Source organism: Gymnodraco acuticeps, unplaced genomic scaffold (genome assembly GCF_902827175.1).
Source record: "Gymnodraco acuticeps unplaced genomic scaffold, fGymAcu1.1, whole genome shotgun sequence".
Taxonomy (NCBI): Eukaryota; Metazoa; Chordata; class Actinopteri; order Perciformes; family Bathydraconidae; genus Gymnodraco; species Gymnodraco acuticeps.
The window spans coordinates 1,495,413-1,521,427 of record NW_022991064.1 but is presented as its reverse complement, the minus strand read 5'-3'; the positions used below and the strand labels follow the sequence as shown (position 1 = coordinate 1,521,427).

At 43.6% G+C, this 26,015-nt stretch overlaps 1 protein-coding gene across 1 annotated transcript; it reads left to right on the top strand.

The window, feature by feature from the left end:
• Positions 1-203: 203 nt before the first annotated feature.
• oprd1a (opioid receptor, delta 1a) lies at positions 204-18,796 on the top strand. Its single transcript, XM_034236698.1, has 3 exons — positions 204-607; positions 14,510-14,865; positions 16,418-18,796. Exons 1-3 carry the CDS (start codon positions 369-371, stop codon positions 16,945-16,947), a joined length of 1,125 nt encoding a protein of 374 aa, XP_034092589.1. The 5' UTR covers positions 204-368; the 3' UTR covers positions 16,948-18,796.
• The last annotated feature ends 7,219 nt before the right edge of the window (positions 18,797-26,015 follow it).

Below are 26,015 nucleotides of genomic sequence, written 5' to 3'. Positions count from 1 at the left end.
AACAAATGAAACGCGATATTCTTGCATGAAGTCTCTCGCCAGATAACCCCCACCCGATGACTCTAACACTCGCTCGCCATTCCCAATTTGATGCACATAAACGCGCAGCTTTGACGTTGATGCGCAGGTATAAAATGCGGTGGGGGTCTCGGGTAGTATAAGAGGTGAACACACACACGCACACACACTCACTCACACACACACTCACACTCTGAACTGACCTGCCTCTCTATCTGGATAGAAACACTGGGAACCATCTCAACCCTTTTTACGCACAGCCTCTCTTCTACAATTGTTTGGGGGAAACTCCTCCGCTTTTTCGGACCTTCCCTCTTTCTTTTTAATTGTGAAAGTAAGTTTTCATCAGCATGGAGCCCTACACGGTCCCCGGGGCGCAGCTTTCCCTGGCCGACCTTTACTCCGTCATCCCCTACAATGTCACCTTCCCGGACGAGGGTTTCCTGCCCAACAACGACACCGATGCTCCGGTTCCCGGGGCTCGCAGCGCCGCGGGGCTGATCATCGCCATCTCCATCACGGCTCTGTACTCCGTGATCTGCGTGGTGGGGCTGCTGGGAAACGTGCTGGTGATGTACGGGGTAGTCAGGTAATACACACTGTATGTTAATACAGGCACTGCTTATTTAAAAGCACCAGTATGACTCTGATAAAGCAAGATTTAATTGGAAATGTAACCCACAATAACTCATTTTGGTGTCGTTATGATGCAACTTAGTCACTTTTAGACTTTAGGATGAACATTGTTTGTTTATTGTGTGTGAAGCATAGTGTTTTTTTGCAGCCAAAGCCACATTTTCATTTTATGTAAATGTAAAGGACATTAAAGTAATTTGAATCGTTCTGGTCATGTACAGGGTGCAAGGTTTGGCATTGAAAGCATTGAACTTGATTTAAAGCACCAGTATGAATATGATGAGCAATATTATATGGGAAATTCACCCAAAAGCACTCATAGTGTCATAATAGTCTAACTGCCATAGTCACTTTTGGGAGTTTAAGATGCACATTTGTTTGTGTATGTTGTGCTGGTGAGAAAAGTGCCGGAGACAGATTTCCATGTTCTGTAAATGTAAGCAATTTGTTGCATTCAAATGTATCTTTTATTTCGAGGTCTATCGACCAATCATTGCAGCTCTGGCTTGACGCCATGAGGAAGTGACATTTTCAACCACCATTTGCTCAAAGAAATTAGTCTATAAACAAGAATAACAAGAATATGCATTATGTAAAGCCCTAGGATCAGTATGGGGTCTTTCTTAAATGTTGCAATAGCATTAGTTTCCCCATAGACAGCTGGTTGCATGCACATCAGTCTCTATGAGGGTGATGGAGAAGGTGGAGCTATGCTTGCATGCAAACCTGTCTGCATTGTGTGTGAACTGCCTGCATCCCTAACAAGGTACCCTGCATAAAGCATGAAATTGTTCTTTCATTATTTCTACATGGAGGAACAACATTTTTTCTAAAAGGGTTGGTGGCAGTCCCAGAATCAGCTGGGTTTAGAGTGTGTTTGCTTAAAACAACATATTTTAGTGTTTAAATATGTAAACTAAGGTATTTAAGGCCAAAAGGCTGAACGGATGTTGTGCACTAGGGCATGTGTTCAGTATAATAGTCAGTCTGAGGTCACAGTTTCCCCTTCAGCTCTAAAAGCATCACAACTCACATTGACACCAGATAAAACCCACCCTGTCATTTCCCCAGAAGCCATCCAGACCTAACTTGTATGCTTATCAGGAAAAAAGCCGCTTTGCCGATAGAGGCTCTCATCGTGTTAATTATACTAATCTCAAACACTCTCTGTATACGTGTTTCCAACCAAAGTATCACCTGAAGCAGTAATTGCTGCAGCTGGGCTGGCAAATTAAACAAGCAGGTAATTTCAGAAGGAAAAGCAGAGGGGGATAAACAGCCCACGAGCGAGACACTACAGGATAAATCTGCAGTGGCCGACAGGTGCAAATCTGCTACAACGGCCCAAAACTCTTCCATTAGGAGAAACGCGCTGCAGCTTCAAAAACGATGCAAATATAAAAACACAAATGTGCCTAAACACAAGAAGCATCTTCACCAACTTGACCACACATGCAGCATTTAGTAAAAGAGCATAAAGGAAACGCTGCGAGAAGCTCCGAACACAACGGAAACCAGGGGACACTAAAAGGTGATAGTTGGCCAGCTTTATAATCCCCGAACGTCACCAAGTGCTCCGGTCCCAGCTGTGTGCGTCACTTTTTAGTGTCCCCTGGATTTCTGTTGTGTTTTGAGCTTCTTGCCGAGTTATATATCAAACAGAATAAAACAGCATGACACTACAGGCTAAAATGTACACGATATAAGATATAAAATCTAAATGGTTCCTTCAATATATGCAATGACATGGAGAAACAGAGAGAGAACACACAAAAGATGGAGCTGAATATTGAAAAAGCCACAAGCAAGCTGGAAGTTCTGGCTATTAAACCAAGAAAAAAGTCATAAATATTTACAACACTGCCTATAATTTGCATACAGGAGTTTGGAGTTCAAATGATTGGCCAAACAAGGCGAAAGACAAGTAAAAGAAGGCACTGAGGGAAATAAGAAGGACGCAGAGAGGAGATGGGTGGGAGCTCGGGGCGAAGGCAGTGAATCAAACAGCCAGTCTTCCTCCAGCGAGTGTTTTTGTGAGTGAGGAGAGAAAAGACTGAGAGCATTAACTATCCAAGACAAGATATATAACCTCCTGTGGAACATCTGCAAACTCTGAGGGGAGCAAACTTGAAGAAACAAGAATCCAGTGCTGGAATCTAGAAAGAAAGCTGGGTAAACACTTGACTTCAAGTCCTCGTTCATTTTTCTGTAGCTTTTTAAAACTTCCTGTGATGCATGGAACAATAATCGACATAAAGGAGGCTTGTTATCTTTACCACGGGCCCTATTCTGCTTATTTTCAGGTTCATATTTGTATGTAGTGCCTCAGCTGGGACATGTCTCCATGCGTTAATGTTGAGAATCAGAATCCCTGTATTCGTCCCACAGAGGGGAAATGTGTTTGTTGCAGCAAGAAAAGAGCCAAAGAAAGTATAATATTACCTAAGAAGCATGCATTAAACAAATTATAAAAGCTCTTTATTTTTCTCATACTGCCTGAGCTGCAGCACCTCTTTTCACCCTCTGTCTGAAACCAGAGCCCTGTCTGCTCTGATTGGTTAGCTGGCCGGCTCTGTTGTGATTGCTCAACCGCTTAGAGATGTCCCGCCCCTTAGCCTATCACGTAATGTGTTGGAGCTCTAGCCAATAGCAGCATGAGTGTTACATAGTGATGTCACAATGTTCTGGACGTAAACAAAGGAGTTCAATGGAGGCGTTTCAGGGGGAGTGTGTGGGGGCTTCCTAATAGAACCCCCTCCCAAAAAAAGTTGTTGAAACATGGCTACATTTCCACAAGGCAACTGAGTTATCGGCATGGCAACTGAGCAGACTCCATTTGTCAAGGTAGACTGAGATGTGGTTGACATTGCTGGAGAACCTTGAGTCTAGATGTGTTTTTTCTAGCAACTCTTTCCAATGTCAACAATGACCTAGCAGGCCTGGGTTTCCACAGGGCCGGATTTATACATCATAAATATAACTCAGATAACCTTGTATACATTCAAAGATCCCGTCCTTTAACCATTAATGTTCAGGGATGCAAATAACAACAATAATTAAAACTGCGGTCACAGATGCGTGCGCAGTGATGAGCGGGCCCTCGCGTCCGTGCGCCTGTCGGGGAGGGCAGCCGGTCGTCCCGGCGTCAAGCAGACGCCTCCGAAATGAGCCGTTTGGGCATTTCTATAATTGTCGCATCCCAGACTCCCAGGTTCTCCGGCAGCGACCCGGAAACGGATGTCGATTATCGAGGGTACACTGAAGTATTCTCCGGAGACGATTTCAGCCAACAGTGATGTTTAAAAGAGGCGTGACGCATGGCTGGACTTATGTCAACGAAGCACAGCTCTGCAAACTGTTCCCGTTGTGATTATAAGTTATTTAAGATGATCAAATGTGCATCAGACTGTCTGCCCTTTACCGTTTGTTTACTCACTAATCACATCTCCCCTGGATGTTAGGCTATTTTTTTTTTTAATATAACTGCTTTCATTGTGAGGCGATGTTTACAGTGAGAACAGCTGCTGAGGTCAGTGCAGAAAGCAGAACAGTGTGTAGGCTATAATATAACTGCAATTCTACAATCTAGTATTTGAGACATTATTGCATTTTTATTTGTGGGTCAGATTGCAGAGAAGCAACAGATTTCGGACCATATAAGATCACATGACATTGAATTACATCCCGTTATATTTGGATTGTGATGGAATATCCTGGAAGTCAGCAGGAGTTATTGTGGAATAAATATTATTTCAGATAAACTAAAAGGTGGCTATTAAGAAGCCTACTGTATGAATTCAGACAGGATGCTCATACTGTAAATATTCTGTAAGTATAATATGATATAAGATAATGCAGTATAATATAATCGTGTAATATTATATTTTGGGGAAGACGGAAGGATAAATCTACAGATTGAGTCAACACAGCTTGAGGAAGACATTTTCTTTTTGTCAGGGACTGGGAATTTGGCTGAAAATATCATAGCATTGGGCAGCATGAGAGATGAAGTCTGTCGTTCTCTTCTTCTCTGAGAATAAAAAGTCTCCTCTGAGGAGGCGTCACTAATTCTACCTCTGAGGTGGATTCACTGCAGCGAAGAGTAAAAGCCCTCCTTGGGAGAAATGAGAAAAAAAGTGTCATTATCCCAGAGTACGTGCACATGTAATTGGCAGTTGCTGGTAATGCTTACTCTGCAAAAACCAGGCTGACTGAATACTTTCAGAGGAAATCAATGATATATTCACCAACTGGAATTACATAAGGCACTGTGGAAAAGAGAGTGGAAAAGCTGGATGAGCATAGATCGTGTGTGTGTGTGTGTGTGGCCTAGCATTACTATACTTGTGGGGACCTAAATCTGTTTACACAGTCACGTGTGGGGACTCGCCTCCCTTATGTGGACAAAATGGAGGTCCCCATGAGGGGAATCATTAATTTTAGGGTGAAGACTTGGTTAGGTTTAGGATTAGGGTTAGAGTAAGGGTTAGGGTTAGGCATGTGTTGGTTATGGTTAAGGTTAGGATAAGTCTCCAGGAAATGCATGTAAGTCAATGTAATGTCCCCTGAAGTGATGTATACATGGTGTGTGTGTGTGTGTGTGTGTGTGTGTGTGTGTGTCTGTTTATTTCCTGGGCTGAGTCAACATGGCCGCAGTGTCTTTTCCATCTCCCCCAGCAGCGTTTCAGAGTGTGTGTGTGTGTGTGTGTGTGTGTGTGTGTGTGTGTGTGTGTGTGTGTGTGTGTTAGCCTTCAGCCCTGAAAACACAGCAGAGTCAAGCACGACAAAGAAAGGATTGATGTTGTTACACATGGAAGTGTAACATCGAGTGGTGTAGAGAGAAAAGATCAGGACTGATGTCAAAGCTAATCTCTAATCTCTGTAGCTGAGTGTGCATCTGTGTGCTGCTCCACAAATTACAAATAGCAGAACAATTTAAGTCAAAAGGTAAAGTATTCATACATAAGCTTGTATAAAAATCCAACCTATGTACCACTTTAGCTGTAAAAGCTTTTTTAATCGTCCAGCTAACGATACAACAATATATTAGCTTGCTTGCGCTAATTAGGAGATTTGTGTTTGGTTCGTTCGTGCAAAACATACAATACATCCTACACAGGCCATCTAGAAAATTTCATGGACAACACAAGTCCATTTGCCTCCATTGTGCTCTGAAAAACACACCATTATTCGTTATTAGGGCCACCAATCAAAGTGTTTACATCTCTTCCTATCCATCACATTTTCTTTTAATTGTTCAACTGTCTGTTTACTTTTAATTATCTTCAGCCAGCTATCTTTGTTGGCTAGCTACTGAGTTGAATACAGTGAATGTTACAGAAGTGTACAATAGATACAAAATATACTGTACAGTGGTTGATTTACCTTTATGGTAAAATGTAGCAGATAGCCAACAGTGATTTCTGTTAAGCACCCTTATTTCCCCTTTCATTCTTTACTTTTGTTAGCTAGCTAGTAATCTTGTCAAGACTTGAATACAAGAATCAGTTTTATTGAATGTATTCATTTCATTGTTAGCCATTGTCTGAACAGATGAACAATCTTACTAAAAAAAATGGCTCGGCTGCAATGCATTTTTAAAAACAGCTCGGTAGGAAAGTTCACGTCTTTACACACATTGCAATAATTTGACTAACTGATGTATCAGGTATTTTTTGCTGAGTTTTCTTCTTACGTTAACTGCCTTCACAGCTCTATAGATCCATTAGTAAAGCATATTTTATACCTTTGATAGTTATATGGGATTTAAAATTTGCCGAGCTTGCATCATCAACGACAAGCTACATGACCAACCGGTAATCAATGGCAATCTGTCTATGGTTTACAGGTACAACAATCATTGACACGGTCTACAAAACCCAAGAGGTCACAATGGTCAATACTTGCTGCCATAAGTAGACGCTAAACATCACAGCTAGTTTGAGGTCGTGCTGCTTTGAGACTTTGGCCCAATTCCAAACTACCCCCTGCCCACTACCCCTACCCACTACCCCTACACACCACTACCCCTACACACTACCCCTACACACTACCCCTACCCACTACCCCTACACACTACCCCTACACACCACTACCCCTACACACTACCCCTACACACTACCCCTACACACTACCCCTACACACTACCCCTACACACTACCCCTACACACTACCCCTACACACTACCCCTACACACTACCCCTACACCCTACCCCTACACACTACCCTTACACACCACTACCCCTACACAATACCCCTATGCACTACCCTTACACACCACTACCCCTACACAATACCCCTATGCACTACCCTTACACACTACCCCTACACACACTACCCCTACCCCTACACACTACCCCTACACACCACTACCCCTACACACTACACACTACCCCTCCGTTTGCACGTTCGCGGAGGGTCCGCCACAAGTGCTGTTCCAAACCAACGAGTGTTGAGGGGGAGTGGGTTATCAAGCCCTCCAACAGTGAGTCTGCATCCACCTGACTAATAGTTCCGTGCAAACATTTACTGATAAACTGCACAAGATACACATTTAATATCGTCAAACAGATGTTAATAACTTCATGGTTACCTCGTATTGTTTTAACCCAGGATCATATACCTGTGTTTAGTCTAGAAAACGGTAAAAGTGTGCATTTAATTATAAAGTTGTGTATATTTACAAGGACTGTCTCAAAAACTAAGAAGCTTATAAACATCAGATTTTAAAACAAAAAAGAAACACCATTAAAGATGTTTTGAGTTTTATTATTGTTGTTTTTAATCCAAGAGATACAAAATGATGGCATTTCCTGTTTCTGCCGGAGAGAGTGGAGTTGGTCCCAAAGCCTCCATCTGACAGGAGGGAGCCTCGTTAAGCTGCGAGTGAGACTGCAGACAGAGTTCACTCCATCACGGAGCGGGAGTGGGTAGGGTGTGGTTTGGAATTGGGCCATCATTTTCTTCTCATGTTGCACTAAAAGACTTGTGTGATGAGGAAAAGATTCGACAGCCATGACAGCCTCATAGCGGGGGGTCCGCTGCCATGATACAAACATAAACGAAGAAAGTAGACAAGTGTGAAAGCCGTTTTTCACAGCAACAAGAAGAAGGACATTCTTGACAGATAATTGCTTCTCCTAGCCTAGCAAAAAGGGAAGATGTGAATTTCCTGCTTTATCGGAATTGTACACGAAGCAATTAACCATAACATAACCTCAGGACGAGCGATGTGATTGGAGGGCCGAAACAAGTTCTCTTGTCACAGTTTCTGTGTTTTTGCAACTGTCACTGCTCGGTGTTAAATTAAAGTCTTGCAATGCGATTGTCACATCCTGAAAAGAGCTACACAGCACAGGTTCCTGCATGATTGGCACTGTAATGGCCACAGCCACACAGGGTAAACCAACTACACTGCTCCCTCACCTTCAGTAGTTTTGCTTCAGTGCAGCTGCAATAAAAGATGCCAATTAACACCACACATTTGATTTAATGTTAAACTCTTTATTGGATTGTAATCTGACATTACTTCAAACATTTTAGCACAGCTAACGAAAGTATTTGTTTGCATTAATGACTTTCTTCGTCTCTTGAGGTACTGTGGCTGTTGGGGGAGGTTACTTCCTGGTTTAGCAAAGGGCGTGGCTGAGGACTCATAAATACTGCAAGGAGCCAATTGGGACAGATTGGGACAAACCACCTGCTCCCATGTCAAAGGGGGATTTGGGTTTTGTCAGTGTCCTTTGTGTTTTCTGTTACTATTAATTATCCCTTGGTTTCAACTTGGTTTGGCCAAGCCACTATATAGGTTCCTTGGTTTGTCATTGCAGCAGGTCAGTTTGTTGAGTTATCACCTGTTAAGTAGATGCCATGTTTATTTTAGGTATTTTCTGTTGACCTCTTTTAACGGCCTAGTTTTTAGAAATTATTGATTGATGATGTTTTCTTTGGACTTTTGGGTAAATAAAAAAACCCAGTTTATTTAAACCACTCCTGTGTCCTGTTGCCTTACTGTTTTGTCGCTGACAGGCACCAAAGAGCCTCCGCCTATAGCAATGTTTGCCTTCTTTAGGGCTCACTGGTTATTTGGCATGCTCATAATCCAACAATCTTGATATAATATATTGGGGCCATAAAAGCTACACCCACCTTTTTCTTTTTCCAATTATTTTTGATGATTTACAGGACTCCTATACACAAACAAACCCCTTGAGTAAAATACTGCAGACTTGCATTATTTTTACTCCCCTTTAAACCATTTTATTTCTAGTCCGAAGATTGTTACAAAAATGGATGGTGTGAATTGTAGGCTGTAGTGCTATTACTAAAGGGAGGGATGAAGTTGCAGGGATCATTGTGTGCGAGCCTATCTTGTAGTGATGGGAATTTCGGCTCTTCTTGGTGAGCCGGATCATTTGGCTCTGCTCACCAAGAAGAGCCGGCTCTTTCGGCTCCCAAACGGCTCTTCAGTTTACCACATATTATACCTTTTAATTCAATCAAATGTAGCCCTGTTTTGACTAATGATTTATATGTGTACACATATATCACTTAAATTATTCAATACATCCTTTGTACTGAAGTATTCAAAAGTAAAAATGACATGTTTAATATAAATGATTTGCTGTGGCCAAATGTTTTCATTGCATTTACAGACCCGTGTAACTCTCTGATACCACCCAATGAATGCACTGACTTGCTTGTCGAACCACGCTACACAAAACAGATAGCAACACCTATAAAAACTATTTTAAAAAAGGGGCTACTGTATCGACATTTTAAAATTATATTTAAAGAAAAGGCCCTAACAAAACAGCAGGGCTCTATTTCAGTAACTATTAGCTATAGAAAAAAAGACAGCAACAGCTGACATCAAATCTTTGCTGAGCCTAAGGATAATCATAAATAAATAACATAGTGAAAATAAATATATTGCAATGCTCAAAACAGCAGCATCCAACCGTCTCTAATCTTTGGATATTACATGTCACCTGCATGCATGCACGGAGCAGCTGTAGCGCGGAGATCATCATCATCATTCTGTCTTGTATTACTTAAAGTGGACCTATCATGCTATATTTGAACAATATATTGTAGGGCCATATCTATATAAAGTATATATATGATTCTGTGAGCTGCAGCTGACCACGCCCCCTTGCAGGAGAGGGCAGCGTGCTCTGAGATCAGCTGCTGGGCTGTCAGAAGAGGGGGAGAAAAAGAGATCTCCCTCCTCCGTGTTTTATTCTTATTGAAGTAAGAAGAGAAGTAATGGGGCAGAAACCCTCCTTTTTACGCAGCGGTCCAGACATAGACATCAAACGGCGACACATATTCAGTTGCCAGTTACTTTGGCATTAGGGCAGGGATATCTAGATACTTTCCAAAGTTTGACATAATGAATTGTGCTACTTTTAAAGCAAGCAACGATGTTTTCAAATCTGTAAACAAAAAGCTCCTCAAAAACACTCTCGAAGCAGTTCCTGCCGTTGCTACGTTAGTTCAAACAGTAACAACGGACTATTTTTCTTAGCGGATGCATGTCAATTTAAATACATAGGCCTACAACTCAATAAATCAATAAAATCATTTTCTAAATCCATAAAAGCATTTCAATTAATATTGGGAGTCATGTCGTTAATTTGTTGAGAATGTGGCCATGTAATACGCGGGATAATGTGCACATTGCATAATGTGCCTTCATGCCGATCTAGATCCCTCCGCAAAAAAAAAAACCGGCTCGTTCGCGGGCACGAGCCGCCTCGTTCAAAACCGACACATCACTACTATCTTGTCAGTTCGGATCACGAGAGAGGCTAACAAGATTTCTGTTTGAATCACACTTCAATTATCAAAGTGGCTCTGGTGATAAACACACGTTCGCACATAATCCTCTGCCCATGTAGAAAGCCAGGCTTTAAGGCTTTAATCACAACATAATTCATTTTGTGTCAGAAGACGAAACTCGAACTAACGCTTTTCATTTTCCTATCTGACTGTCGCATTTTTACATCAACTCAAATCCTTACAGTAATATTATGCTTTCTTGCACAAACAGCGAATGTAATACATGAAGCGGATTATGATTAGGCTACGAGGTCAAATGAAAACCAAAGCAATCTGCTGCTGACTTCGGCATTTCCTTTTGTTGGATTTAATGGAAATGAATAGAAAATTAGGCTGAATGTGTACTATATAATCAAGGCCACATGAACGTGTGTTGCAGATTGACTTAACTAGACCTTAGACATACAACATGTGGGGGCAGAGATTTTTACTTTGCAGAAAAAGCGCAGGTGTATCTGATGACATTTATTATCAAACACCATTTGGACGGGATTAACATTACAGAAGGTGAGGAATTAAACATTCAGTGATTTAACTCATCATTCAAGATGGTATTATTACCATCTGGAAATTACAGAGGTAGACTTTCAGCAGGACAAAGCATTAAAGGTGGGGGTGGTAATTTTGGAGAAACCAGCTCGAGTGCGCTAGAATTTGAAAATACACAACCGGGAAAAATCTGCCACTTCCTCACAGAGCCCCTCCTCCAACACACACGGACGCGCACATGACCAATGAGGGCACGAGATAAGTTTGTGCACAGATGGAAGGCTGACAGGCAGGTAGGCCATCCAGTTACTTTAGCCGGGCCGGCTCAGATGATTAGTCGTGCTTTTTCCAGTACTACGGCTTCCACAGATGATATTTGTTTATGTATTTATTGTCAAAGCATTTAATGTATTCATTGCTATCGGGATGTTAAGAGCATTCCATGGAATATAACAAAAAGTGTTTCTGAAATAAATTACATACCCCACCTTTAAGTCAAAAAATCCTTCAACTTCTGAGTCATATTTACATCAAATACATTACATTACACTTTTATCCAAAGCGATTTACTGTGGGCAATCCCCACAGGAGCAATTTGGGGTGAAGTGTCTTGCCCAGGGACACAACGACATGCTGACTGCAGTGGGACTCAAACTTGCTACCCCCTAATTCGAAGTCCAGCACTCTATCCACTGAGCCACAGCCTCCCTGAAACACATATTGGTATATTCTGTGTGACTAACACTTCAGGATGATGTTACTCTATGATGCAATATCCATCACCCATGAATCTACTCGGTAATCATATAAAAAGAGGCTTCAGAGGTTCCCCAAGAGTCTGCATCTTTTTAAGTTTTCCTTTGCATCAAAGTAATTCAGTGATCCATTTACACTGCTAATGGCTAATACATCATACTTTTAATGATGCCAATGTATCAAAAAGTGAACAAATGTTGGCTAAAAGAACAGGGCTAAAGAGACAAAAGCAGTACTTTGGTGTAGCCGACAGCACAGCACCACATGTGATTTGCTTCCAAGGGCTCTTGCTCTCCTCACGGCTCAAATTTGATTTCATGCCGGTGTTAGCATGCATCTATCAGCTTAGTAAAAACAGTAGAAGGACAAGCAGCTTTTCATGCATAAAAACCCCCCACTGAGATCTAATTTCAAATACAAGCACGTTGCTCCTAGTGGGATTATGTTAAAACCCCCTTACCTTCCTTAGAGAAATAAATCACGTCCGAATGGTGCTTTAGGTCCATTTAGTGTCCCAATAACACAAGTCATATTATGGATTCTGCAGCTGCCACTCCTAAAGGTAACCAGCCCATAAACGGTGTATTTAACTACTCGCTTTTAAGTGACAGTGAATTATGGTGCAAGCGATGAGAGTCTTCATCAGCAATCAATGTGATTATATTTTCTGATTCGTTCTCATCACACTCATTTATTATATTATACAAAATGTCAACCCACAGAGTTTAGTCGCTAATATATCATCAATGCATCAACTCTCATAATAGAATAGAATATATTACTGTAGCTATGGACGATGACAATGACTATGACGCTGGAATGCTTGGAAACGCACAAGACAATCTGGCAACGAGACAGGGGAAGACGAGAACTATAAATACTAGACAGACATCACCGGGTGAAGGCAATACGATAATCACAACAGCGGGAAAACAGACAAGGCAGGAAATGTACTTTAGACACATGAGGGTAGACAAGACTATCAAAATAAATCTAAACACATACAGTAACATGAAACCTTAAGTACAGTAGGGAACAATCCAGAGCCGTCTACGCACAAATGAAAGACATTGTTACCCAAGTGTGGCATGAGTAGAGACCGTTTTTCACAAATACAACAACTTGGCACAACAGGGTCACATGAGAACAAGGTAGATACCTCTTATTCATATATGTACAAGCTTTTATTGACATTGTATTGCTCTATTTCTGAATATACCTCCTGCTTTTTATATTGTAGGTCTTCCATATAGTGCCTTGTTGGCGAATCTGCTTAAACGCTATCCTGATTGGATCAGATGTTCTCAATTTAAGACATGCTACTAATTGTACACAATGTAATGAGCAAGGGTATCGAGACCGAGTCAATAGCAAGACTTTGAGAGGTTGAGAGCAAGTCAAGACAAAAACCACAGCAGTGCAAGTCCCACACTGCATTACACACTTAAAAATGAATCATGGTAAGCATTGGGATTTCGCAAATTGATCGGAAACCTCCATAATTCAAAACACCAACAGAAAACAAAAGAGGATTGCCCTTAATTGACCACTTTTGCAGCCCATTTACCAATGTCCTGCTAAGATATTTAAAAGCCAATGCAGAGGTGATTTGTTTACTATATGGGAATTGTCCTTGTTTCTCACGAGGAAACAAATACAGACAAAACAAGATGGAATCCACTTAACGATCTTTGTTTAGTGTTTTGATTTGAAGCAGGACATTTTACATTCAATCACAACATAATGTACATATGTGTATACGTAAATGGCTTTAGTCACTTCCCTGGAATTGTAGTCTTGACCAGGCAAAACAATTACAAAATATTCCTCATCTTATTGAGGCTGATGCAAGATCCAGTAGAAATGCAGTCGTTTGCAAAAGTAGACCTTCAAAAAGACTCAGACTAACCTTTGGTATTAACTCTAATCTCTCCAGTGCTACAACACTGCCAAGTCATACGCATTGAATCCAATCCACCAATGAGATGCATTGTATTAACATAAAAGTCGGCCTCTCATTAGATGACTTGGCTCCGTTAAAACCGATAACTTTATAGGAAGGTTTGTAAATTCATCGTTAATGCTGAAAAACGTTTCATACACATAAAAAACTAAGTGATTATAAGAATATAAACTGTATATGCGTTTGTATGCGTTGTATGCGTTTAATATGCGTATTACTGGCTTTGTGAAAAATGACCAGAAGAAACATCTATTCACGTATCCTTTGATATATTGGGCTTTGGGTTTATTCTAATGAAGTTCATGAACACATCTAGGAGGAGTTTCTGTTGAGAGAAGCTTCAGTGAAATATCCTTATGCCTCAGAGGAACATTTCTGACCTCAATAAGCAAAAGCTGCACCAAATGAATTCAGTGCTGATAGCCATTATTATTTCTTCCAGTACAAGATAAAACATATATTCGACTCACACACTGATAGAAAAGCACAGCCCCATGATTAAAGCAGGGTCCAGGACATACAACATGAATCTCAGTTTTTCTTTCACAACTCTCTGGTGCTTTAGTAGGCTGCATGATCTACGGCCAACAAGCCAGTTATAGCAATTATCTCAAATCACTCATTTAGAGAAAGGACAATCTAGTTGTACGCTGCTGATCTATTGCCCGAGGGAACAAACTAATCCATTAAAATACGCTGCACTTTGAATAACACTTTCAAATCCCACAGCCTTTAACACTCAGCTGCTCTCATTTTCACCGCTGCTGATTGCAAACACTTGTTCTCCTCTCTCATCACAACCAGATACACCAAGATGAAGACACCCACAAACATCTATATCTTCAACCTGGCCCTCGCAGACGCCTTGGCGACGAGCACGCTGCCGTTCCAGAGCGCCAACTACCTCATGAACAACTGGCCTTTTGGGGAAGTCTTGTGCAAGCTCATCATCGCCATCGACTACTACAACATGTTCACGAGCATCTTCACCCTCACCATGATGAGCGTGGACCGATACGTCGCCGTGTGTCACCCCATCCGGGCGCTCGGGTTTCGAACGCCGGTCAAAGCGAAGATGATAAACGTGCTAATCTGGGGTTTGTCCTCGGCGATTGGGGTGCCCATTATGGTCATGGCTGTGACTAAAGTGAACGATAATGGTGAGATAGTGTTACATTCCCATTATTATTCTTTAAAGGTCCCCTATCATACTGTTACTCATCAATATATTATAGGTCTCAGATATATACAAAACATGTCTCTGAAGTGTTTGGCTCCAAACACCAAACAGATCATTGCAGCATTACCCATAACCCCCTCTGTTTCAGCCCTGTTTCCAAAGTGCTGATTCTCTGTCCGTTACTTTAGATGAAAATAAGGAGCCCCTCCCCACGCCCCTCTGAGAGAGATTTGGTTAGAAAGAACACAATGGTGCTCTAGGAGGAGATTCAGGTGATAAGGTGGGGGGGGGGGGTTACCTTGGTTGCTGATTGGCTAATGGTTACACAAGACAAAACATCGTTATGACATCATAAAGTGGCCAAAATCTGATCAGCTCATTTTCAGACAGGTTTTTATAGAAATGGATCAGAACAAAAAGAGAGAGAATCTTTTTTCCTGAAACTTTTAGAATCTCTTTTCACAGAGGGGACACATGTTGATGTAGAAAATACATGAAGAAGTGGATTTTGCAAGTTTTCATATACATTTGAACTGTCCTCCAGGATTAGGTAACCCCTATGAATAACTGAAACTTCACTTTAGTGCTTGAGGACAGCTGCGAATCACCTATGAAAAGACCTTCAACATGTTTGACCTGCAGGATTAAAATGTATTAGGATATTTATTATTTATTCTAGTCCTTGGGAACTTTATTTGAGTGTGCATGTCAAACAAAGAAGAAGCAAGACTGATTATGTATCCAGTCCGGCCCTTGAATGATTCATCGTTTCAGAGTGAGTGGAAAAACCTTCAAAACGTTAAGTCAGCTGAATCCAAAAAACATAATTTAAAACCAAGGAAACTATTGAAATCTCCCAAGGATAGTAGGATCTTTTTTGGCTTCATTTGACAACTTCCCCAGTAAATAATGTTGAAAGATAATCCAAAAGTATTCCAACTGGTCATTGTCTTTGAAATAAAGTCCCCTTTCCTTCAAAAAGTAGTCCTTGAATTGGGAAAATGTAATTGTAAGTAATCTTGGTAGGGCAAACAATGGTCTGATTATCAGACCGGCTCAAAAATAGCATATTAAACATTTTCATTTACAGCAAATCCCCAAATTAATAATTTCAATCAAGTGTCAATGTTAAGTACCAATGCAGAAATGTTTGCCCTTTATCCGTTTAACACAAAGGAGCCCCAATCTACACTGGATTGAAACACTAGAAGTGCACAAGGCTTCATTCTTGTGAAAGGTACAACTAAATAACATTATGCCGCTGCCCATCGTGATTTAAGAGGTTTGTCCAAATATGATATTAGAGTTATTTTCTGTTTTAATGGTTGTCCGAAGCAATTGCAGAAACACCCGCAGAAATATATTCCTGATTTCTTTCATTTGTACAGCAGCCACAAACACAGTATTTTGGAGGTGTGGCATATATACAGCATATGAAGCTTTTTAAGTGCACAAACCAGTATCTATCAAAACCTGTGAGATACCATAACCTTACGTCAACACATTTATAATTATACCTGTACTTTTCTCAGGTAAAACCGTGTGCACGTTGAAGTTTCCTGACCCCACCTGGTACTGGGACACGGTGACAAAGATCTGCGTCTTCATCTTCGCCTTCGTGGTTCCCGTGCTGGTCATCACCATCTGTTACGGCCTCATGATCCTGCGTCTGAAGAGCGTCCGGCTGCTCTCCGGCTCCAAGGAAAAGGACCGGAACATGCGGCGAATCACCCGAATGGTCCTGGTGGTGGTTGCCGCCTTCATCATCTGCTGGACGCCCATCCACATCTTCATCATCGTGAAGACTATGGTGAAGATCGACAACAGGAACCCCTTCGTGATTGCCACCTGGCACCTTTGCATCGCCTTGGGATACACCAACAGCAGCCTCAACCCGGTCCTCTATGCCTTTCTGGATGAGAATTTCAAGCGGTGTTTCAGGGATTTCTGCCTCCCCTGTCGAACCCACGTGGAGCAGCACAGTCAGACCCGAGGACGCAACACTGCCATGGAGCCGGTGTCCGTGTGCGCTCCGTCGACCACTGGGAAGAAGCCGGCATGACTAGGCATGGAGTGGGTCCCTCACAGCTCTCGCTCCAGGAGGATCCAGCAAGATCTGCAATCAGAAGTCACCCAGATCTCCACAACAGAGTTTTGAAAAAATCTTAAAGAGGAAGAAGTCTCAAAGAACTGAGTCGTGACGCTTATTCTCCCCAATTTGGAAATTCAGCTAAAGAGAAAGAAAAAACGAGTCGCTCTGATGTTACTGTTCCATTAAAGTTCTAAGAAAATATCCAAATGTAAAAAGGGAAGATTTTGAAACAAAACATCCCCAGCTCACGATTTGTCTTCCCAATGGACCGGAGAAATGACTTTTGATGATGGAAATATGATAGCTGGTTTCTATCTCAGCGAGCAGAGAATGCATTTGTTAAATTGCATTGTTATAAACCAGACGGACTGTCAGGGTAAATAGAGCGCGACAAAATAAATGTGTGTGAAAACTGGGCTGTTCAGTTCAAACTTCATAATTTCTCCCGAAGGAACACTTACCTTCACCAAACAAAAAACAGGTTGGAGTTTTGACGTTTTTCCATTTATTTCTTCGACATAAACCCGAAGCAAATGAGCCTTACAGCGTAACACGACTCCACTGACACCCACCGACAGCTGGATGATGAATTGCAGCACAGTTCGTGCACAACAATGCCGACCAATCTGTACCTGGTAGAAGAAGGGGAGTCTTATTTGGTTTCTTTCTTTTTAGTTATTTATGTTTTACAGCAAGATTTGTGTGTTTCCCGTTAGACTATGCCACCATCAGCTGTGTTTAAAGATACATGCGGGGCACAATGTTCCATGGACTTGAAATGGATCTATGTCAATTGTAATGTTACACCACAATGCTTTTGACAAGAAAATATCAAAGAAAAAGGAAAGACAACGATCCAATGCTTGGAAATGTCTTTCTGCTCTGCTTACAGATGGAAGACAGACATGGAAAGAGACTATAAATATTCACAACTCTGTGCCGTGATACATTCCTGAATATTTTCTTACAACGCCAGTGATCGTTAAAGTGTACTGTATATACTCACTTTGCTTTAACCAATTGCTACAGGATATCTCTCCCCTGTCGTTATTTTTGCTAAGGGCGCAATGACAGAACTGTATATAGTTAGTTTTCCAACAACGTATGGTAAAATGACAGGATATTGTGGGTTCCTTGGGTTCAAATGCGAAAAATCCACAACGGCCAAAACCAGTGAAGCTTGGATTTCTTCTGTGTTTTCTGCTCACTCCTACTTGACTTTCATGAGCGTTGTCAAGCCTGCCGACAGCGTCTCAGTGGATCAGTAAAAGAATAGAGATGCTGCCTCTGAAAAACCTTGTTTGCAGTATTTCCTTCACCTCAATTCACTGTTTGAAATGTGAAGTCGATGGACACCTCCAAACACATACTCTTCATCACAGTGTACACGAAGAGGCCTAATCTCACAGCTTCAAGGAGATTATTGATCGCGTTTTAAATTAGCATAAGACTATGTGTCACATGGAATATATGTGGCGCGTTAAGGACTTGTTGAAGGGGGATTTGTTCTCTGTGATTTATGTACTCCGATAGATCCTGCCACCAATCAAACTCCAGGCATCGATCAATGGATGCCGTTGATGATGATTTCAGCTTTGCATATACCAGATGATGTGTGTCAGATGTAATAATGAAGAGATCATTCAAATGTACTCTCATGTGGATATATTTTGAAAGCTGAATCTGTATTGACGAGCAAACATGTCAAAAAACATGACAGAATTATGATTAATGTGGAAAACACCAAATTGAACATGAATAGAAGTTCAGTCAGACAACTCACGTGTTTCCTAATGTGTTCATTATAAGCAGCATATAGTTTGAGTTTGGCATCTAGGCTCGGGCCTCATCACTCAGATTTACAAAGAACATCGAGTGATGATTAGATAACTATCCCCCGAGCCTACAGGTGGAGCTGGGGTGGAAGCTGGGTGGAAGCTGGGGTGGAAGCTGAGGTGGAAGCTGGGATGGAAGCTGAGGTGGAAGCTGAGGTGGAAGCTGGGGTGGAAGCTGGGGTGGAAGCTGGGGTGGAAGCTGGGGTGGAAGCTGAGGTGTAAGCTGGGGTGGAAGCTGAGGCGGAAGCTGGGGTGGAAGCTGGGTGGAAGCTGGGGTGGAAGCTGGGGTGGAAGCTGGGGTGGAAGCTGGGTGGAAGCTGGGGTGGAAGTTGGGGTGGAAGCTGAGGTGGAAGCTGGGTGGAAGCTGGGGTGGGAAGCTGGGGTGGAAGCTGGGATGGAAGCTGGGGTGGAAGCTGGGATGGAAGCTGGGTTGGAAGCTGGGGTGGAAGCTGGGGTGGAAGCTGAGGTGGAAGCTGGGGTGGGAGCTGGGATGGAAGCTGGGTGGAAGCTGGGGTGGAAGTTGAGGTGGAAGCTGGGGTGGAAGCTGGGGTGGAAGCTGGGGTGGAAGCTGTATGGAAGCTGGGGTGGAAGCTGAGGTGGAAGCTGGGGTGGAAGCTGGGGTGGAAGCTGAGGTGGAAGCTGGGGTGGAAGCTGGGTGGAAGCTGGGGTGGAAGCTGAGGTGGAAGCTGGGGTGGAAGCTGGGGTGGAAGCTGGGTGGAAGCTGGGGTGGAAGCTGGGGTGGAAGCTGGGGTGGAAGCTGGGGTGGAAGCTGGGGTGGAAGCTGGGGTGGAAGCTGAGGTGGAAGCTGAGGTGGAAGCTGAGGTGGAAGCTGGGGTGGAAGCTGAGGTGGAAGCTGGGTGGAAGCTGGGGTGGAAGCTGGGGTGGAAGCTGGGTGGAAGCTGAGGTGGAAGCTGAGGTGGAAGCTGGGTGGAAGCTGGGGTGGAAGCTGGGTGGAAGCTGGGGTGGAAGCTGAGGGTGGAAGCTGAGGTGGAAGCTGGGGTGGAAGCTGAGGTGGAAGCTGGGTGGAAGCTGGGGTGGAAGCTGGGATGGAAGCTGGGTGGAAGCTGAGGTGGAAGCTGGGTGGAAGCTGGGGTGGAAGCTGGGGTGGAAGCTGGGGTGGAAGCTGGGTGGAAGCTGGGGTGGAAGCTGAGGTGGAAGCTGAGGTGGAAGCTGGGGTGGAAGCTGAGGTGGAAGCTGGGTGGAAGCTGGGGTGGAAGCTGGGTGGAAGCTGAGGTGGAAGCTGGGGTGGAAGCTGGGGTGGAAGCTGGGGTGGAAGCTGGGGTGGAAGCTGGGGTGGAAGCTGGGTTGGGAGCTGGGGTGGAAGCTGGGGTGGAAGCTGGGTGGAAGCTGGGGTAGAAGCTGGGGTGGAAGCTGGGGTGGAAGCTGGGGTGGAAGCTGGGTTGGGAGCTGGGGTGGAAGCTGGGGTGGAAGCTGGGGTGGAAGCTGGGTTGGGAGCTGGGGTGGAAGCTGGGTGGAAGCTGGGGGTGGAAGTTGGGGTGGAAGCTGAGGTGGAAGCTGGGTGGAAGCTGGGGTGGAAGCTGGGGTGGAAGCTGGGATGGAAGCTGGGGTGGAAGCTGGGATGGAAGCTGGGTTGGAAGCTGGGGTGGAAGCTGGGGTGGAAGCTGAGGTGGAAGCTGGGGTGGGAGCTGGGATGGAAGCTGGGTGGAAGCTGGGGTGGAAGTTGAGGTGGAAGCTGGGGTGGAAGCTGGGGTGGAAGCTGGGGTGGAAGCTGTATGGAAGCTGGGGTGGAAGCTGAGGTGGAAGCTGGGGTGGAAGCTGAGGTGGAAGCTGGGGTGGAAGCTGGGTGGAAGCTGGGGTGGAAGCTGAGGTGGAAGCTGGGGTGGAAGCTGGGGTGGAAGCTGGGGTGGAAGCTGGGTGGAAGCTGGGGTGGAAGCTGGGGTGGAAGCTGGGGTGGAAGCTGGGGTGGAAGCTGGGGTGGAAGCTGGGTGGAAGCTGAGGTGGAAGCTGAGGTGGAAGCTGAGGTGGAAGCTGGGGTGGAAGCTGAGGTGGAAGCTGGGTGGAAGCTGGGGTGGAAGCTGGGATGGAAGCTGGGTGGAAGCTGAGGTGGAAGCTGAGGTGGAAGCTGGGTGGAAGCTGGGGTGGAAGCTGGGTGGAAGCTGGGGTGGAAGCTGAGGTGGAAGCTGAGGTGGAAGCTGGGGTGGAAGCTGAGGTGGAAGCTGGGTGGAAGCTGGGGTGGAAGCTGGGATGGAAGCTGGGTGGAAGCTGAGGTGGAAGCTGGGTGGAAGCTGGGGTGGAAGCTGGGGTGGAAGCTGGGGTGGAAGCTGGGTGGAAGCTGGGGTGGAAGCTGAGGTGGAAGCTGAGGTGGAAGCTGGGGTGGAAGCTGGGGTGGAAGCTGGGTGGAAGCTGGGGTGGAAGCTGGGTGGAAGCTGAGGTGGAAGCTGGGGTGGAAGCTGGGGTGGAAGCTGGGGTGGAAGCTGGGGTGGAAGCTGGGGTGGAAGCTGGGGTGGAAGCTGGGTTGGGAGCTGGGGTGGAAGCTGGGGTGGAAGCTGGGTGGAAGCTGGGGTGGAAGCTGGGGTGGAAGCTGGGGTGGAAGCTGGGGTGGAAGCTGGGTTGGGAGCTGGGTGGAAGCTGGGGTGGAAGCTGGGGTGGAAGCTGGGTTGGGAGCTGGGGTGGAAGCTGGGTGGAAGCTGGGGTGGAAGCTGGGATGGAAGCTGGGTGGAAGCTGGGGTGGAAGCTGGGATGGAAGCTGGGGTGGAAGCTGGGGTGGTGGTGGAGCAGGTGAGCAGCAGCAACATGAAACACAGCAGCAGGAACATGAACGTAGCAATAGCAAGTGAACACAGCAGTGCAGCAGCAGCATAGCGAGGCAGAGGAAGGAAGACCTGGCAGCTTAAATAGAGCGGCATGTTTAGGAGAATGTGTTTGGTTGGTTGTAAGAGGGACGAGGTGCGTCACGTGGTGCGTCACGTCAAGCCAGCCACTCGCAGGCTTGGCCCCATATGATGAGGGGGGGAAAAAGCCCACTTATATATAAATGAAATGGACTGGCGGATCGAAGGGGAAAAAAGTAAATAATTGTGAATGTTTAGATAATATCAAGCTTTTTGGCTTCAGTCCCAGTTAAAATGAGGTGCGTCTGTGATTCTCTATGCTTTCTTTACACTTTTTCAATCTTGAGAAAATGCGTTGAAATGGCTTTCTGTTCCATTGCTACCAAATTCAGCAATGTATCTGTGAGTTGATCCACAGAGACGGAGAGAAACATATTCTGTGGGAAGTAGAAGATTGCATTTTTTGTGAAGGGTGATATTTTCATGCATATTTTCTTACAATTACAGTGGTGATTTAAAGTGAAATGTATAGTATTGCTTTGCTTTGTACCAATGCTGCAGTATATCTCTCAGCTTACATTGTTTTGCAAATTCAAGGGCACAAGAAATGTAAATAATTACAATAAAGAATAATGACGGTGTACAGGCTACTATATGTAATCAAATAAACACAAGCAAATTACTTTGAGTACATTTATTGAAGAAAAGAGATGTGCATTCAGGGTATGATCACATTTAGAAGAGTGAGTGCATTTTTTCTTTTATCATCCCATGAGAATTGCCAATTTACTAAATGTTTCCTGGTGTCATGTTTTCATCTCACTGTAATGTATGTGCAGAATTATCCTTGTTAAATATACCTTGTCATTCTCTGAGATTACAATTCTAAGTCACAGTTGAATTAAACATGTTTTTAATTGTATTTTTCTCTCTGTAGTTGTGTCGAAAATAAACAATCAATAATATTTCACCACCTCGTAGCATTGAAACACATTAAGGTAGCAGAGGCATCGAGGCGTTGCTGGGCCGTATTTTGACTCATCATAAGTTCAGTTAAGCTCTCCATAGGGTTTCATTTATTGTGTTACAGAAAGTGTTGGCAGCTCATTCCTTAAAACAGAAGCCTCAGATTGCTTATAATAAGTGGAAATATGAAGGGTATATATCAAGCTTGTTATGCAAATAAGTTATTGGGCTTTTTTTGTATCAACTAAGACTCGTTGGAAAATGTTTTCAACTTGAATTAAGTGAATGTATTTGAAAATTGGGCTTATTAACACATGATACTGTGTAATATATTTCTAGATATATTTAAAAAGTACAATATAAGACAAGCACAAGTTTCACATGTGGGCCATATTCAATTATACTTTTAGAATAAGCTGCGGGCCAATTAGAAATGGACCACGGGTCGCATTTGGCCCCTGGGCCGTAGTTTGGACACCCCTGGTTTATGGTAAAAACAAAAGGACAAACATTAACAAGCTTAGCCAGTTTAACAAATCATCCCATGACACCCCAAACACATTAAGATGGACTTTTATTAATCCCTCGTGGGGAAATTGTTTCTCTGCATTTGACCAATCCTAGTGTTAGGAGCAGTGTGCTGCCATTTTGAACGGCGCCCTGGGAGCAGTGTGGGGAACGGCGCCTTGCTCAGGGACACCTCGGTAGCACTTGGTCTTGCCGGGACTTGAACTGGTGACCTTCCAGTTGCCAAGCCAAGTCCCTATCGACTTCCCCACCACCGCCTGTTCTTGGTTAGATTGGTGTCCATGCGGAGGAACCCGTTTTGAATCTGACCACGAACACTTGCTGTGTGTCATCACCTCTGTCTGCCCCTTTCAACACTGTCAGTTCACTAAAGGCACTGGTAGACCAAAACAAATCTAAAAATCCCTAAAAAAAAGAAAACTCATGGTCTTGGTGGCAGCTTTTCACCAACGTAATGTGCCTTAATTCAGTTATTTATTTAATTATTTTGCTTATGTATTTTTTCAACATTAAGCCACCAAGGGTTTAGCCCATCTATAGAAAATATTAGAGACAAAACAATACTGAAAGAAGGCTAATAAAAAGTTGAAACTACAGATCTGTCGGTACTTGCCGGTGTTCACTCCTAACAGAGATGGATTGGAGAAAATATACACCAACATTTTCAAATCTAGCCCTAAAACAGAAGTTATAAACATCACCCAATGTTATGAGTCACAGGCTTTTACATTTTTATAGTCTATTTATTTGTTCTGCCATCAACTATCAATGCGATTTCTAGCAGAGGCAAACTGCAATCATTAACTGTTAAGGCAGGTTTTTCTATTCAATTATAGATACAAGACAAGAGTTACAAATGGGCTGGAAAAAGTCGCCATTACAAATGTGTTTGCACCATTCATCTATACACTTCACAGTAAGGCTAATATTTCAGATCAATGGTGCCACATGTGTACAAACCTGGGTCAGATAAAGGATCGATGTGACGGGCAGACTAGACTTACAAATTGAGCAAAACAATCCCTCTGCTGTTGGGGAATGTGGAGAGAGCAGGTTAACAAGGGAAATGCATCATTTTTGTCAATGTGTAAACAAGAGGGATTGGAAACCCTCTCAAAATTGCCTTTTGTTCCCTCAGCAAAATCGCCTAAGACAATTGACCAATCAAAATCTAAGCTATTCAATAAACATACTTATTTTAAGCGGAAACATGCCCTTATTTCTAAACTTAACCAAGTACATTGTTGCCTTAACATTACCAAGTATTTCCTTTACACAACTCTAGAAAAGTCAGGTATTTAATACTGCCACAGGGCGCTAGTTTAACATTGTTAATACTATAAACATATAATGTTGTTTTTGGGAGTCATTGGAACACCTTCTATTGTAATGTTTAAGTATAAGGATGTTCCAAAATGCCAAGGTAGAAGTCAACAAAACAGAAAAAGACAGCATAGATGCTTCAGGCGAATGTTGGCACATTTAGCCCAAAATGTCACAAAGGCACTAAAACCAAACAAATGAATTTCACTGCAGTTGCCAGGGCACTCCTACGAGAGATATTTTACGGCTTTTAATGTGAATTTACACCTAAAAGTGTCTTGTAAAAAACTAAAATAAAACACTTAAATGGAGATTTCAGTTTTCTAGACGAAGTTTCAATATTTACTGTAAATGTTGATCACGAGTACATTTGTGTCTGACATCAACCATCAATGTGATTTGTAGCAGAAGCAAGTTTCAGTATTTTAATAACTGGCAGGTTTGTAGTTTTCCGTTATTTATCGTAGCTTATTTACTTCGTAACAAAACTCATTTAAGGAAAATTGGTTGGCTCGTGTACTATCAACGTGGGGGGGGGGGTGAAGAGCTTGGCGCTCGTGAACTGTCAACAGGAGGGCGGGGGGAGCCTCGCTGCGGGGAAGCAGTGTGTGGACCTCTTTCACCTGTCAGCGCAACTTGATGCCGTTTAAATCAAATCAAGTTTTATTTATATAGCACATTTATACACGATTTTTGGTCGAGCCAAAGTGCTGTACATAAAATAAAAATAGCCTACAGTAGAGACACTTTACAGCAAATACAACAGCACAGATTGTTCAGAATATCAGTATGAGAAAAACGACACCCTCTGTCCTTAGACCCTCACATCGTACAAGGAAAAACTTCCAGAGAAAACCCACAGTTTAAGGGGAAAAAATGGGAGAAACCTCAGGGAGAGCAACAGAGGAGGGATCCCTCTCCCAGGACGGACAGACGTGCAATAGATCCATCCATCCATCCATCTTCTCCCGCTTATCCGTGGTCGGGTCGCGGGGGTAGCAGTTCCAGCAGAGAGCCCCAAACTTTCTTTTCCCTGGCGACATCAACCAGCTCTGACTGGGGGATCCCAAGGCGCTCCCAGGCCAGCGAAGAGATATAATCCCTCCACCTGGTCCTAGGTCTACCCCTTGGTCTCTTCCCAGCTGGACGTGCCTGGAACACCTCCCTAGGGAGGCGCCCAGGTGGCATCCTAACTAGGTGCCCGAACCACCTCAACTGGCTTCTTTCGACGCGAAGGAGGAGGAGGCAATAGATGCCGTGCGTAAATCGAAGAGATAATACATTTTACAGCATATAGACCGAATGTTAGGAAATGCATGTGTCTGTAATAAGAAGATGAATCCACGAGGATGTCAGCTACAATCCTGTGGAAGCCATCAGGGAAGCAGCATGGCGAGACCCAAGGCAGGACCGCAGAGACAGGTTCAGCCACGACCCGAAGTCCACGACTTAATCCAGAACTCAGGATAGCGGATCCAAGACACAGGACTACAGCAAGAGGATCAGCCTCGACTCCGGATCCCGGCGTAGATATAGATACAAAACAAGAAAAAAGATTTGGCTGGGTTAATCGGAACAAGAGAATACACAGACA